This window comes from Ostrea edulis, chromosome 4 (assembly GCF_947568905.1).
Source record: "Ostrea edulis chromosome 4, xbOstEdul1.1, whole genome shotgun sequence".
In the NCBI taxonomy this organism is placed as follows: domain Eukaryota; kingdom Metazoa; phylum Mollusca; class Bivalvia; order Ostreida; family Ostreidae; genus Ostrea; species Ostrea edulis.
This window is the reverse complement of record NC_079167.1, coordinates 38,918,043-38,934,288: the sequence shown is the minus strand read 5'-3', so window position 1 is coordinate 38,934,288 and position 16,246 is coordinate 38,918,043. Positions and strand designations below refer to the sequence as shown.

General features: G+C 36.5%; 1 protein-coding gene across 1 annotated transcript; it reads right to left on the bottom strand.

The window, feature by feature from the left end:
- Nucleotides 1-2,382: 2,382 nt before the first annotated feature.
- Nucleotides 2,383-16,242, bottom strand: LOC125668025 (uncharacterized). Its single transcript, XM_048901761.2, has 11 exons — nucleotides 15,744-16,242; nucleotides 15,307-15,485; nucleotides 13,578-13,649; nucleotides 13,280-13,458; nucleotides 11,160-11,340; nucleotides 10,940-11,031; nucleotides 10,575-10,723; nucleotides 6,160-6,281; nucleotides 3,857-3,952; nucleotides 2,874-3,011; nucleotides 2,383-2,661 (listed from the first exon to the last, which is right to left on the bottom strand). The coding sequence occupies exons 1-11, from the start codon at nucleotides 16,141-16,143 to the stop codon at nucleotides 2,584-2,586; spliced, it is 1,686 nt and encodes a 561-aa protein (XP_048757718.2). The 5' UTR covers nucleotides 16,144-16,242; the 3' UTR covers nucleotides 2,383-2,583.
- Nucleotides 16,243-16,246: the final 4 nt, after the last annotated feature.

Below are 16,246 nucleotides of genomic sequence, written 5' to 3'. Positions count from 1 at the left end.
GGACCCCAGACAGATATTTCAATGTGTGTTCAACCATTTCAGAGTTGCTTAGAAACTTGTTCATTTTTAAACTCCAATTAAGCAGCCGATCTGTAAGGAACATTTATAAAGGCGATGTACACATTTTAAAAACCTATACAGTAAAAGATGAGCATGGATTGGTCTTCGATTGTATGTACAATAAACAAAATTTATTTTTATTACTAATAGTGTGTATGATGATATGACTTATTTATTCCAAATTAGGGTCCTCTTGGGCATACAATAGTGGGTAAATAAAAGGGGGGTGGGGGTCGGACCCACCTATATGTATAACTATTTTGGTACTTTTAAGGTAACGAAGTGTTGATCCATTTGAATTGATTCTTCCCATCTGAAGCAAATTGTCGGGCTGGAAACGATTCTGGACCCGCACATGACCATCGTCGTTCTCGTCCTTTCACTACCAAAATTAACTGTAACGACTGTCGCTGTAGAACAAATCCCGTGGATTATGGAACCTATACTATCCCCTTTGCAGCCAACATCTCCAAAACAAACACACACACACACAAAACATGCACTTAAAAAATGTTTTGAATATCTCAGTCCTAACACATTTACTGAATTTATCTTCTGGAATATCGCTAGAAGTGAGTACCATCATGGCATGGAGATTTAGTTAGGGCTGATACGATATATGATGATCACAGAGTTCATTCATCCTTAGAACAAATAAAAGGACCTCGAACGGTTTCTGAGCACCAACAACCGACATAATTTTCTTCTTCTTAAAATAAAAAGCTATTAATTTATTGAATACATTCCTTGGAAAATTCAATGATTCTGAAGATAGGTCACGGAAGTAGTAGACTTTACAGATAATTTACAGAATCGGTATACTGTGTCTGCTTATACAGGCACGTCGTTGCCTTCAATAATATTGCTTTAATTTATTTGGGGTACATTATATTAATTGTAATATTCAACAAATTAATATTTCCGTTTACTTAAAACAGGATTTACTACGAACAATATTTCCAAAACAAAAATAGAACAATAAAAAGCATTGTTGGACGGCAATTCATGTCTAAGTAGAGTTTCATGAACAGGGGGAAGGGGGGGGGGGGGTGTCGATTCTGTCCTTGATGTAGAAAAACAGCGTCAAACAAGCGATTTCTTTTCATTGAACAGTATTTCAAATACTTATATATGATAAATTATATATTTGTGCAGTATATATGTCGTAAATCTTTTGTAGAAACTGCAACATGAAGCCAGAGGAAAAAAATGGTCGTTGCCTTGTCTAATTTTCTGGACAAGCAGATAAAAAAAACAACAAAATATCAAAACAACGTGTAGCCATAAGCCCCCCACCGCCGCAAAAAGTACAGTATGATCAACTATATATGGTGACTAACAATCCTATTTAAACAAAAATCTGTTGAGCGGTTGAGTTGCGTCCACAAAATCAAGTGGGACGGACGGGCACGGTGTTGCTATGTCTTCCGTGTTGCGGTCGGGGACAAAAAAAAAGTTGCCCCACCTTCAAAGTCCTAAATCAGAGAAGGGGGCATGTCTTCGTCAACTACTACTGCCTACTAATCCCCCCACCCCCCGGACTTCGATTTCTTAATTCGTGGAGGGGGGGGGGGGGGGGGGGGGGGCAAATGAGCGATCTCACATACCCTACGCTCCAACATTGCCTCACATAATGCGAGAATAATTACAATACCCACCACAACAAAGTTGTGTGTGTGTGTGTGTGTGGTATACTGGAATCGGGTTGTCTCTGTTTGTCCGTCCATCCGTCTGTAGACGCAATGGTTTTCCGAGCTCTAAAGCTTTATCCTTTCCGCCTACAGTCACCATATCATACATATGGACTACCCATGGAACGAAGATGTTCCCTATCGAATTTGGGGTCAAACGATCAAAGGTCAAGTGCACTGGACATCGAAGTAGCAATATGGTTTCATCTCATATCCATTTCTCCCTAGAGAGGAGATTACTCAAGGTTTTGTCATGCCCTTTCTTTTTTACACTCACGAAAGAGGTCATTTATACCTATTAACAACACACCCTTTGAGAGATTGGGGTAAGGGGGGATGTGCTCACAGTACCTCTTGTTGAATCAGAATTTCCTGGGAATATGCACATCTACACAGTGTGTCCTTATTAATTACAAAGTTTCACAAAATTCTGTTGAACAGTCTCAGAGGAGTTGCACTGACAAGAAAGGGACCTGACGGATGGGTGAAAACATTATAACCTCTGCAACTTTGTTGCGTGGGGTATAGTTACCATTAACTTACAATGGCTATGCTGTACATACCCTGAACATTATAATTTATTAGGCCAAGAAGTTGGGCTTTGTTTATCACATAAACATACACAAGTAGATGTGAGTTTTTAGGATTTTATTCAATATGTATAAAATATGCTACTATGCTACTTTAATAAATTTCCACCCCCCCCCCCCCCCCCCCCCCAAATTACATAATTTACAGAAAACATGTACTTTTGTAGTATACACCTTCTCTGTGTAATAAATCACAGTTCACATTGTCACCTTCTCTGTGTAATAAATCACAGTTTACATTGTCACATTCTGATCACTTGTGCTTTAGGCAGTGCTCTCTGTCTGTATGCATTGACAGCTTCCAAGCATTGTTGTGCAACCTGAAACAGAAAGTATCGTATTACTCCAAACAATTTGAAAAGTATGACAATCAAAATGCTTACCCCCCCCCCTTAAGAAAAACAAAACAAAATGTACACCAATCACTCTCACTGCACATTTTTATCAAAACATACTGAATTTTCAAGAACTCTGGAACAAAAGAAAACTGTCCCCCAGTGAAAATATGTGTACATAAGTTCAAGTATTTTACCTTCCTTGTGTCCTGGGGCAGGATTATCCCATCATTCCATACCCTGGAGGCAGCATAGAATGACGATGTCTCTAACTTCATTTTCTGTGCGACTTTGACCTTTAATTCCTCTAAATCCTCTTCAGACTCAGATTTAGCCTGAAAGAGTGATATCTATTATTCTAAACTTTGTAAGGGAGTACACGCTTCAAATGTTTGACCTGCAGACCTGTAGCTCTCAGGGGAAAATTGGAATAGACCAGAAAGATAAAACTTGATTTACAGTACAACTTTTTCTGTGTACAATTCAGGTCTTGTATTTCCACATATTTACATCACTGCCTCAATATCTAAATATGAGGAGATTCCTAACATATTTTCCAACAACATTTCTCTCATGACATACCTTCAAACACTTTTCAACACCCCCCCCCCCCCCCCCCCCCCCCCCCATTTGAATTGAAAACTTCCAACTTCAATAGAGTGTACTTGTTTTAAGATTTCCATTTCAGACCCATTGTGGAGACATAAGACCTGAATCATGTGCAGAAAAAATAGCACCCCCCCCCCCTCCCCTGAAAACTACAGTTATGCAGATAGAAATGTTATTCTGAACTACCAGGTAGAGCAGTACAAGAAACGTATGCCATCTGTGATGGCATCTAAGTAAATACAAGGAATATACATACTGAATATCAAAGTCCTATCTTATACAGACAGATGGTCAGATAAAAATAGATGGATGAACAAAAATAAACACCATAGTCCAATCTCTGACCACTACACAGTTCTAGGGAGTGACAATTTAATTATAATTACGGGTAGCCTTGTAAATCTGTTCCTCTACGATATGCTTCTATGCAAGTATGACCTTAACCCTATAGGGGCAGATTTACAAGTCTACTTTTAATTAGACTGAGGGTGTGTCAGACAGAAATACAATAGAGGAAGTAATTTCTCTAAACCAATGTAATCTTATTACATATTATCATCACAACACTCACCTGTATGAAGTCTTGTGTGATTTGACCAGGATTATCCATGCAAACCACAGCATTTGGCCAGCAGAACAGAAAATTGGGACTCATAGACCTGTTGGCCTGAAAAGTACAATACTTGTAAGAATTCGAGGCCAAATACTAAACACAGTGTCACTATGTGTCCTTTTAATATGTCTTCTCAATAGCACAAGCAAAATGAACTGAACCCATATAAACTACTCATCAGGAAAAATTAATTATAATTTCATTGAATGAAGTCTCTCTTATAAAAAAAAAAAATGAATTTCCTTTAAATGATTCTGTACTTAGAAAAGTACATGTACATGCAAAATGAATCCATTAAACCATTGATTACAGATATTGTCTTCTGTTCAAATTAATTTACTTGTCAGCACAAAAAATTAACCAATCTTCATCAAATCATAACTTGACAGATGTACCACAGCGATATATTACTCTTTCTGTTCTCTTCTGTGTGTGTGTATATATATACACACACATATGTACCACTAAGTTTATAAATACCAGTTTTGATTATACAGGCCATGTATTAATCCTCATGTTGAGGATGTTGCCCGTCTGTCGAGAGCAGTCTCCCTCTCCACACATGGCGTTCCAGTGGGTTGATAGAGTCCATGTTCAGGGCTATACGATCATGCTTCACAAGTTCGTCCCAAGAAAGCTTTGGTCTGCCTTGACCCCGCTGTGCTACAATGTTCATGCATCTGACCTGCGAGATCCAGCTTATGCTACGCTCAACTTGTCAAAGCCATCTCAGCCTGCCCAATTGGAGAACTTCAGCAATGTCTCTTATTTTGAGCCTAGATAGAAGAGTCTCAAAGTGGATGTCATCTTCAGGCTTGACCAGGCAGGTCCATCTTATTATGGCTCTGTCATTACGTTGAAGGCACTGGACAGTACTCACTGATGTTGCCCATGTTTCAGAACCAAAGAGCATGACACTCCTCACACAGCTGGAGTAAACTTGACCTCTGATTGTAGCAGGGAGTTGCTTGTTTAATTAAGAGGGCAGGAAGGAGTTCTCTGAACTTTTCCCAGGCTGACTTGCACTGCGATATGACTGCAAGCTCACACCCTCCACCAGAAGACATGGTGTCTCCAAGGTAGCAGAAGTCAGCAACCACGTCAAGTGTGTCTCCATCAACGTCAACCTCGCTTACTGGCCTACTGTCTATTGGTCTTGCTGTGCCCATACAGTGTGGACATGAGTATTGTGGGTCTGGTCTGAGTGGACCTTTAATTCCACTACAGTTCTTGTGGACCCAGCAAGAGTAGTTGGTGCAGAAGATAAGAGTTTCTTCCTGTTCCGCTAAGACATACCGAACAAGGGTGTTTTCCTGATCTTCTCAGGGAGTTCAGGTTTGATCCAGCAATCATTACTTTGGTATTTCCTGTGTTCACTCTTAGACCCTTTGCTTCCATGCCCTTCTTCCAGGTGGTGATTCTGTCAACTAGTGTGGTGTCGACAATGGCAAGGTCATCAGCATACAAGAGCTCCCAAGGGCAGTCAGTGCACAGGTCAATTGACAAGGCTTCCAGGATGATGATGAAGAGCAGCGGGCTCAGTTCAGAACCCTGATGCACACCTACTCCCACACTGAAGGTGTCACTGTATCCATCTCCAACACGTACATGGCTCCTAGCATCTGAGTACATCGACCATCCATACCAGCCATTTCTCAACACTCAGCTTTCGCATGGCCCACCAGACTACATTCCTTGGAACTCAAGCAAAGGCTTTCTTGGGGTCTACAAAAGTCACATAAAGGGTTTTGTTCGCGTCTAAGTGTTTTTCTTGGAGCTGTCAGATGATGAAGATAGTGTCGATTGTACCTCGGCCTGGCATGAAGCCAAACTGCATCTCATCGATGTGCACATGTTGCCGAATCAGTTGCTCCGTCACTCTCTCAAGTATTTTCATAGTTTGATCTAGCAGCTTTAGACCTCGGTAATTGCCCCTATCTAGAGCATCCCCTTTTCCTTTGTAGATACTGATGATGTAACTTTCTTCGCAGTCTGCTGGTATACGGCCCTCACGAATAATAGCTTCCACAAGGTCTTGTATCTTGAATATCGCTAATATTTATTTTGCATCATAGGTAATAGTCATTTTTCTTGGAATTAAAAAGTCGCTAAAACTAGCTCTCACTAAATACATACATTTGCATATATATACCAGTACCCATTTTATGTATAAAGTGTCTCACTAAGAATTCCACTTATACGGTATAAAGAAAAGAACACAAAAGGTTAATATAAGCCTGTGGACGCACCCCTATACTCACCATGACATAACTGGTTGGTCCGATCGCGTTTCCGATGATGAACGATATAATGGGTACACATGCACAACTTACTGCTGATAACATTTTAGCATGAGCCCTGAGCTGATTACCATACATTTCACCTGAAATGAACACCAGTACTTTTTGTCCAAAGTTGATTACTTAGAACAGCATAAAGTGTAATTGAGAATTTATTAAAATCTATCTGCCTGTTGAATGCCTATACCTAACTTTTATAGGTAGAGAATAGAATAGATTTATTGAAATCAATTTGGGGCCCTTGAGGGCATACAAGTCAAGAACAACATAAGAAGAAAGTCAAAATTGATAATAGCAACATGTCAACATAAAAAAAAAAAACAAGAAAGAAAAAGAAACAAATTACAGAAGATTATAGCAGTTGGGGATTATTCTGTGATGAATGCTTATAAGACACACATGTATGTAGTACTTATACGTACAAAAAACAACCTGTAACATGTCCACCTGCACTTGAGTATTAATAGTATTACTCTTTTACATTTCTTTGGTTCTTTTTAAAGTAATTCCACCCTCCTGTGATGTCATCAGATTTTGCAAAATCAATGATTTATTTAGATTTATGCATGATAGGAACATAAATTTTGTTGGAGTCATTTTCGATAGTTATTGTAAAAAATCTTGTTAAAAATAAACGATTTCAAAAGTCAAAATTATAGATGAATAATCAAGGATATTTTCAAAATATTGAATCCAAGGGCAATAACTCTGTTTTTATTGATTTTTTTATCAAGTCTTTTATGCGATAGATTTCCCCTTTTTTTTTAACAGAAATTTTGTATATTTTTGTGAAGAAACAGTTTCATGAAATTGCTATGAATGCTTTTATATTGTTATAACCAGGTTTTATGAAAATTTCATAATGTTTATTAGGAAAATTGAAATTTTTTGACGGTGATATTTGATTCCGCTTAAGTATGTCTCACATCTTAAAAAGATATTTTATTTGATAATTTATTAGTTTTAACTCTAATAAATGGAAATAAATTCACTTTTAAAACTTGTATCAGATAAAACTGCAAGTATGGAGTTACCTTAGGTTATATAATGCACTATTTCTTGTTTTAAAATATTGATTAAAAATCAATTCAAGAACAGAAATGGCAGGGTTGCTTTAAAATATGTTATCTATCATAGTGACAGCAGCACATGGATCCAGATGAAATAAATATAAACTGAAGTGCATGTATTTGTGATAGAGAATCATTTATGTAATGCTTTTACATACTGCATAGATGAAATGTAGATTTTATAAAAAACCAGGAGGACTTTTAAATTGTCACATGTATATCTTCAATGTTTTAATAACAACTATAATGTACAAAGTCTAAAAAATGTCAAATAAAAGCTGTGAGAGGAGTTGGTTACACAAAGTAGGTACCATGCTTAAATAAAGTGCACCGCCACGGCACATGATACGCCCGTCACATATTGTTGACATGAACATATCACCATGAAGAGATAGGTATGCATGGAACCAAATGTCAACCTTCCTTTAAGAATCTTACCCACTTTATGGCCTCATGTGACATTGCTTCAAATATTGATAATGTAAGCTTAATGATTTTTAAAAGGATATAAAAACATTTTCCCAAATGTTTTCAATGAAATGATTAAAGTGCAAGATAGCCCTTTATCCACGCAAACAACTTACAATAAATGGGAGTACTCAAAAAGGTTGATTTATTCAACATATCAAAAAATACATATATCAGTATCTGCCTTTGTCAAATCTTCAAGTATAAAAGTAAAATATGCATGGTGATGTCAATATAAATAAATATAGATTAAAAACGGTTATTTCAAACACTGGTGCATCTCCTACGGTGTAGTTATTAATTAGAAAAAAATAATACATCATATATTTCTCAACTGGTTGTGTTAGACTTGAGAAATGCACATCTGCAGCTTTGCTCATTGTATTTTAAGGAATGAAGAACAATGCACAGCGTAATAAAACATCAAACATTAGTCATTATGTTTATTCTTAGACTGTAAAACTGTCATCTTAGTGAGACATGACAATCTGCACCTTGTTGTTGAGATATAAAATAAAAATATATTTTACAATATCATATTAATTCTTAAACTTTATACCAAATTAACTTTCAAAGTAATGGCTACCAATTAGAACTGTTCTAAAATTTGACAGATCAATTAGAAGGCCAGATTCCTCTGCCCAATTCCGGATTGCAAGAGATATAGATAGCACCTCCTTGATCAGATTGCTGTAACAGAAATCTTCTAAACTCATTAATTAATCTGTAATTTGACAGAATGCAATTTTTCTGTTAGCAAAATGCCTCCTGAATTGCTTGATAATTACACCCATGGGACAAGGGAAATTTCTCTTGTTACTGACACAAAAGAAATAATCTGTTATATACTGCTGTATAGTACAGTGTATATAATGAAGAATGTGTAGTTTCTTGAATTAACATTTTTTAATATGGTTATTGCAATACTATTTCATCTGTTCAGATTTACACAAATGCCCAATCTGCAGCTTTGTTCATTGTATATCTTTTTTCTGAACAATGCCACAGCCATAACAAAACATCAAAATACTAATCATTAAAATAGGCCTTTATACATATTGCAACCATTTGTTGTCTTAGTGAGAAATGATACTCTGCATATAGGTTGCTGAGAAAAAAAATTTAAAAATTATATAGTACAATGTCAAATTAATTTTGAAAATAAAGACTATCCACAACAAACAAATTCACTTTCACAAATAATTTCTGGTATATCTGCAATTAAGAGGCTAAGATCTCTCTGCCCAATTCCCTAGAAATAAAGATAACACCTGCTTGATCATGTTGATCAGAGATGCTCTACACAAAACTCATTAATTAGTCTTGTCAAAATGCCCTTTGCATGCTACTCCCATGGGACAAGTGGAATTTCTCATGTTATTGTTAGAAACAAAGGAAACATTACATAGGCTAAAAAAAGTTGTACAGTATATCATAAAAAAAATATGTGTTTTCTTGATGTAACATTTTTGAATGAGGTTTTCTACAAAACTCTTATATGAGTAGGGATTGTACCAATTATAACATACTTTTTTCAAAAAATCACTTCAACTAAATGTCACAGTGACCTTAAAGTACAGTGCGACACACCTTCTACCTAAGATGCATAAGTTGACCAAGTTTCATGATTCTAGATCAAATAGTTTTCAAGTTATGAGCCGGACAGGGTTTTACCATATTTGGCCATATCTTCTTAATTAAAAGTCACAGCGACCTGGTTTTAATGTGTGACACACCTTCTACCCAAGATGTATCAACTGACAAAGTTTGATTATTCTAGGCCTTATAGTATTTAAGTTATGAGCCGGACACGAAAAAGCTAACAGACGGACAGACAGACGGACATGAAGGCCATAACATAATACGGCCCGTCTTAAGACGGGCGTATAAAAATGACAAAGTTGAACTACATGTAAATTTTTCAAAAATTGTTGGATCACTTTCAAAAAGACACATGCACATCTTCAATGTGTCCATAGCAACTGTACAAAGTTTGAGAAATATAAAGTTAAAGGTATGAGAGGAGTTGATTACACAGAGTAGGTACCCTATTACAGGGACATTTGCCCACCTGCCATTCACCATACTATAAGCCAGATGCACATTGTGCAACCTGGCCAAAAATTGTCTAGCTTGATAAGCAATATATCATTCTCATTGGCTATAATCCACAGAAATTTTTCTTTATTTGTTAAACTATAAATTTTTTTTTATCATTTTTAATAATATCCTCAAAAAATGCATGTATATTCATGTATATCTTTGCAAATTAAATTTTTAGTCACAGGTAAAAAAAAAAATATCAAAAAATCACAATTTGTCCCCCTCAAAAATGCTAAAATTCAAGTGAAATCTTTTAGATTTGAAATATATTTTTAAAACTTTAATTCATATGTGACAATTAAAAGAATGAATATATTTACCCTAAGTCACTCAATCTGCATTACCAGAAGGAAAAGAATACAAAAATGGCACATTTTCAACAAGTAAACTTTGTTTTAAAAAACTGAAAGTCATAAATATACATAGCCACCTTATGTCCCAGGATGTGGGATGGAGAGGATTAAGAGTAAGTACATGTACATATTTTTAGTCTATTTCTGGCATAGGATTTCAACTCAAAGATGGAACAAAATGTCTGTTTAACTGATCTGAGTTGCATTCAAGATCGTAGCGGCTAGCCTAGCTGCTAGGCGAGATATCTAGGTCTATTGAACGCACTGTATGAATTAACGCTTGTTATCCCTACGTAGGGCTGGCCTAGATGTTCATTGAATTTCATAGCACAATTTAGCACTGCGTCGTAGCCGCTACAATCTTGAACACGCCCCTGCTTACCTGTAGATTGACTGTCTGGGTTTTCCTGAGTATTTTGCAGAAATAATAGAGGTATGTCTCGTTCACAACACAGCTGTACAAAGTGAGCTCCCTTGTCTGCTGACTGCTCACAAAGGTGGCCATTATTTCCCACAATTCCAACAAGGCACCTGGTTCACAAATCATGGTCTGTGATATTGCATAATAAGATTCTACAATGCTAGTGCAAATTATAATTTTTACTGAGGTACTACAAAGTTACCTCCCTTCATGTGAAATGAAGTGCTACTGATTTGTGGCTGAACAAAAAGAACCACAAATGTTAATAAATCTACCTAAAACTAGATAATTATCACTGTGTAATTAAACATCAAGGAACTAATTACCCATGAATGTATCCAAACCCAGTGACAAGTGAAGATCCAAATTTTTTCTTGAACTCACTAAATCGGCTTCCATCAGTGATTCTTGATATGACCTGTGAAAAAGCACAGTTTAAAAAAAATTATACAAGTCATTGCCAACTTACATGAATCAAAAGCTTCTATGACTAATTTACAAACCTCCACAAAGATTGATGTGACTACTTTAACAATATCGTTTTACCTGGTATATATCTATTTTGTTTTCTGCAGTAATAAGTCCTGGAATGTCATCAGCATCATACAGTGGTGGGTCTGATTCATATGTACACGAGGCGTGGAATGGAAGAGTTTCTGCAATGTCTCGCCCCATCTGAAACGCCTCCTGTTCATCCTCTGCAAAGTAGTCTGTACAGCCACTCACACTGTTGGAAAACAATTTAGGTTTGCCAAAAGTTTGTAACTGTTCCCATGAATGACATATTTGATTTGATGACAAAGTTTCATGCATATAGACTGAAAAGGTCTGTTGTGACTTCCACTAGGTCAAAGTGACCTCAGTTATATTGGTATGAATGATATGATGAAATATTAGGCTTGTAACTTAGAAAAGTAGTTATAAGACCTAGAAGAATCATATTTTGTCACTTGATGCACATCTTGATATCCACTATAGAAAAACCTTGTCTGGCTCATAGCTTGAATACTATCAAGTCTAAATGCATGAAACTTTGTCATTCATGGGAAACTTATCAATGTGGTATGTTTATGACATTGGTTTGAAGTGATGTGAGGTTTCTTTAAAATAAATGCTTTTGCATTGCAGTTTTGTAGTTTTAAAACGGCATATTAATAAATAGTGAATACTGTTCTAAAATAGAACTTAATTCCATGGAAGAATTTCAAGAATTACACACATCTTGTAGTTTACTTGTAATAAATGAACTCAAAATACATACTTTTTTGATAAATAAATACCGGTACACTGAATTTGCAGACCATACTTTAGTAAAGTAATTAAGAAAATCCTCATTTAGTGAATGCTTTACAGTTCTACTTTTTTTTTTAACCAAATACATAGTTAGACAAGATAATCAAACATTTAATGATAAACTTCAGAGAATCTCCTATGATTTAAAACATTACATATATCAAAATGTTTGATTGTGAAATGCTTCTAATCAACAAAACATTATTTGCTTCATTAAAACAGTGATTTTATTCTTCCCTTGGGATCCATTATCAGAAGAGGGTTCCTGGTGTTCATTGACTTAAATAATTACCTCTGTCAAGTATGAGATAACGTGATTGTTTTACTGCAAGAAAGCAGTGTCTTATCACCTGCTTCATCACTCTCTGTCACAAGTACTGTGTGGGGTCACTAGTACAACCATGACATGTATTTAAAATAATTTATGCAGGAAACAGATAATGTAAATATAAACATAAATTTATTCAGATAAAATCAGAGGAATTGACATACTAGGATACTGATTTATGGGTGATTTTAATTAATGTAAACTGGAAAAATCAATTATCAGAGAAGACCAGAAATATTGTTAGGGTATTCCTTGAAGCATTTTATTTAATGCTTTATTTATTTAACACAGATTGCAAACAGTCCTAGGGCTGGGAATATGCTCTAGCTCCAGGAAGCATAACAAATTACCAGTCTCCTAATGGGTGCATCATGTTTCATAGCAATGCACTTTATTTACCAAATGTCATGTCAAAAGGCCCTACTTGTAAATCTATGTCAAGAAAAAATAAAAGACATCTGTAAACAAAGAAAATTGCCTTCTTAAAAAAAATGATTAAAATAGATGATAATCCATAATGTGATTCAAAATGGTGACCTTCTTGAGAGCCCTGTACCACATATTATGTTTATAAATACACATTCCAAAAAATCAAAGTAGCTAAACCAGACCCACAGTCAAAACAGGGCTTATGAAATAGAAATAAAAAAAAAAAAACGGATGAGGTAATTTTATTCTAAATGGATTAAAGAATTTTCATGCTGGGTAGAATTTAAAGAAACAGAAAATGTATTTGAAAATAAAAGCATCAAATTGAATGATGAGACAATTAAATAGGTTTTAGTTCAAACTTAATTTGAATTTAGTATATGTATTTAAATGTGGGGAAACTATAAGTTTTTTCTGGAAAGTTGGTCAGGGCTAGTGGATGTAAGGTCAGGTCTAGTAAAAATCATTTGAAGTAGTCTGACTGGTCTAGTGCTCAAAAAAGTAAATGTCAAATCCTGCACTAAATCAAAAGTAGGTAAACCAGACCCAAAGTCAAAACAGAAAAGGGGGAGGGATGAAGTTAAGTACTCCATGTGTAAGGAATACTACACTTTACCTGCAATGCAGTGTAGCCCCTCCAAGTTCCTCTGCACTGATCACTTCACCAGTTGCTGCCTTGACGAGGGGAGGGCCTCCCAGGAAAATGTATCCATGTTTGTGAATCATCACGGCTTCATCTGCCATTGTGGGTATATAAGCTCCCCCAGCAGTACAGTTACCACAGACTATTGCTAACTGTTTCCATAAAATTAATCTGTTATTCAAGATTTCTTAAATCTTTGTTTTTAAGGTTAACTTTCAAACATCTCATAGACTATAGCACAGAGAATTAGTCAATATTCATCAATGATTACCTGAGGTATTCCTTGTGAGGACATCACTGCTTCATTATAAAATGTCCTTCCACCCGGTAAGAAAATTTCTGACTGAAATGCAGACATTGGAATAAATTAGCAATTCGACCTCATCAAAATAAATAAATAAATGTTTATTCGGTATATACATACATAAATACCAAGGATAACCCATGAAAGCTTATTTCCAATGGGGTCCTTTAATGCACGGATGTTTGCACTAGGGGGTCATTTATGTGGGAGGAAACCGGTATACCCGGAGGAAACCCACATCTTCAAGTGGGCGACCGCCATACCCTCTCACATACAACCACTGCCGAACATGGAGATCAAACTTGGGTTGCAGCGGTGAGAAGCAAGAGCGTTACCCGGACACCCTGTCATGGATATAAAAGTTAGCTTAAAGTACCAAGTATAGTGTTGCACTCATGTACAAGTGTATAGTGCCCACCCATATCTTTAAAATAAATCCTGAAATAAAACCTCAGTCTTAAAACCTTATGTCTGTAATAGGAAGGGAGAAAATGCAACGGACCAGACCGGGATTCGAACCCGGGCCCCCTGAATTCTCTAGTCAGGTGCTCTACCAAATGAGCTAACTAGCCATCGGCGATTGAATCAGGCTGATCACTACATTCCTCCCTCCTTGAATGTCTTCACACTTGAAGATATCAACCCAGGATCGTAATTCCCTGGCAGGCATGTTCACCTGTCAGTTCCAGGGGCTGGTCTACGGCACCAAATGTAACAGGAAGGGAGAAAATGCAATGGACCAGACTGAGATTCAAACCCAGGCCCTCTGAATCTCTAGTCAAATGCTCTACCAACTGAACTAACTGGCCACCTGCGATCCAACCCGGCTGACCGCTACATGTATTCTGTGCATTGAACTATGTATGGCAAACCAGTACCTAGTTTGCAGATGAAAGTCTGGCTTTACCTTTAGAAGTAGGAAAGAATCCTCTGATTCCACCATACAATGGCTATGATGCCAGTTACTAAGAAAACATCACCTGGCTCCATTACATAATACAAAGTCATTTACCTGAGCAGGTAGGATGGCACCACCTGACTTCACCACATGATAGATAGTTGGTTACTTCCACAAATAGGAAAGTACCACCTATCTCTACTATATAACAGGTAGGAAGTTGGCTACATACATGTTTAAAGGTGGGAATGCACCATTCGACTCCATTACATACCGAGGTTGTAGTCACCACCATCTGAATACATTATTCATACTAGGTAAGAAGCCAGTTACATGTTGAAGTTGAAAACTAACAACTTATTCCAATACATAATACTAGTAGGTAGGAGGTTGGTTACCTCTAATAAGTAGTCAACTATCCCTTCATTCTGTGTTACGTACAATGCAAGTACTGATAGGTAAGAAATTGGTTACATGCAGAGGTAGTCAACTACCACCTCAATCTACGTAAATAACACTTAGTAGGTAAGAGGTTGGTTACCTGTATCTATAAGAAAATAACATCTCATTCCAATATATAATGTTAGTATGCATGAAGCTGCTTACCTGTAAAGGTAAGAAACTAACATCTCATTCCAATATATATAATGTTAGTATGCATGAAGCTGCTTACCTGTAAGGGTAAGAAACTAACACCTCATTGCAATGAATAAAGTTATTAGGTATGAAGTTGGTCACCTATAGAGGTAGGAAACTTACACCTCATTCCACTCCATACCGTTAGTAGAAGTTGGTTACCTGTAAAGGTAAGAAAGCACCACCTGACTCCACTACATAATAGACAGGTAGACGGTTTTGCTCTGCTATTTCTTGTGCTCGTAACTGCTTCTTGAGAGCCACAGGATATATTGTTCCTCCCTTCACCGTGGCATCATTGGCGATGATCATACACAATTTTCCATGAACTTTACCGATTCCTAAAAATACACCAACACAGTTGCACGACTATAAGTGAATTGAATACATAAAAACTGACATCAATCACATATCAGGCTTAAAGTTGTCAAATTATATATATTATTCTATCGCAATGTTTAGAGGAAAAGAAGAGACTACATGCTCACAGGAAAAGAAAAAAACAAACCTTTAGTTTAATTAACAATAAGATACTCAGTTTCACCAATTCTGTAATACATGTTCCCATCGGCATGGAAACACGAAAACATAAAGCATACCAGTTATTATCCCTGCCCGGGGAACATCTCCATATGGCATCCCCAGACCTGCTGACAAAGCCAACTCAAGAAAATCATCTACATCGTCTAGGAGCAGCCGGAGTCTCTCAGACGCTAGCAACTTCTTCTGTTTTACAGTGTGTCTTTGGATTGCATTTTCTCCACCTCCAGATTTCGCAAGCTCAACATGTTTGGAATATTGTTTTAACAACAGTTTGTATTCGTTTCTATTTCTTTCTTTGTCAGACGTATCGAGAGGTTTATCTTGGATAACTTCGAAACTGCTTTTGAACTCCTGTTTGGTTGTTACAGATGTTGTAAATGATGACTCTGGTAATGAAAGACTTTGCAACAATCTTTTTGCAGCTCTCAGATGAGATGATCTTAAAGGTTTAAGCATTTTAAGTTGAGAAAATGTCTAATTTTTATAATGAAAACATTGAAATTCCTGACGGAATCGGGAACGTCACGGTTCAGTTTTGGACTTTGGTTTACTTTCGTTT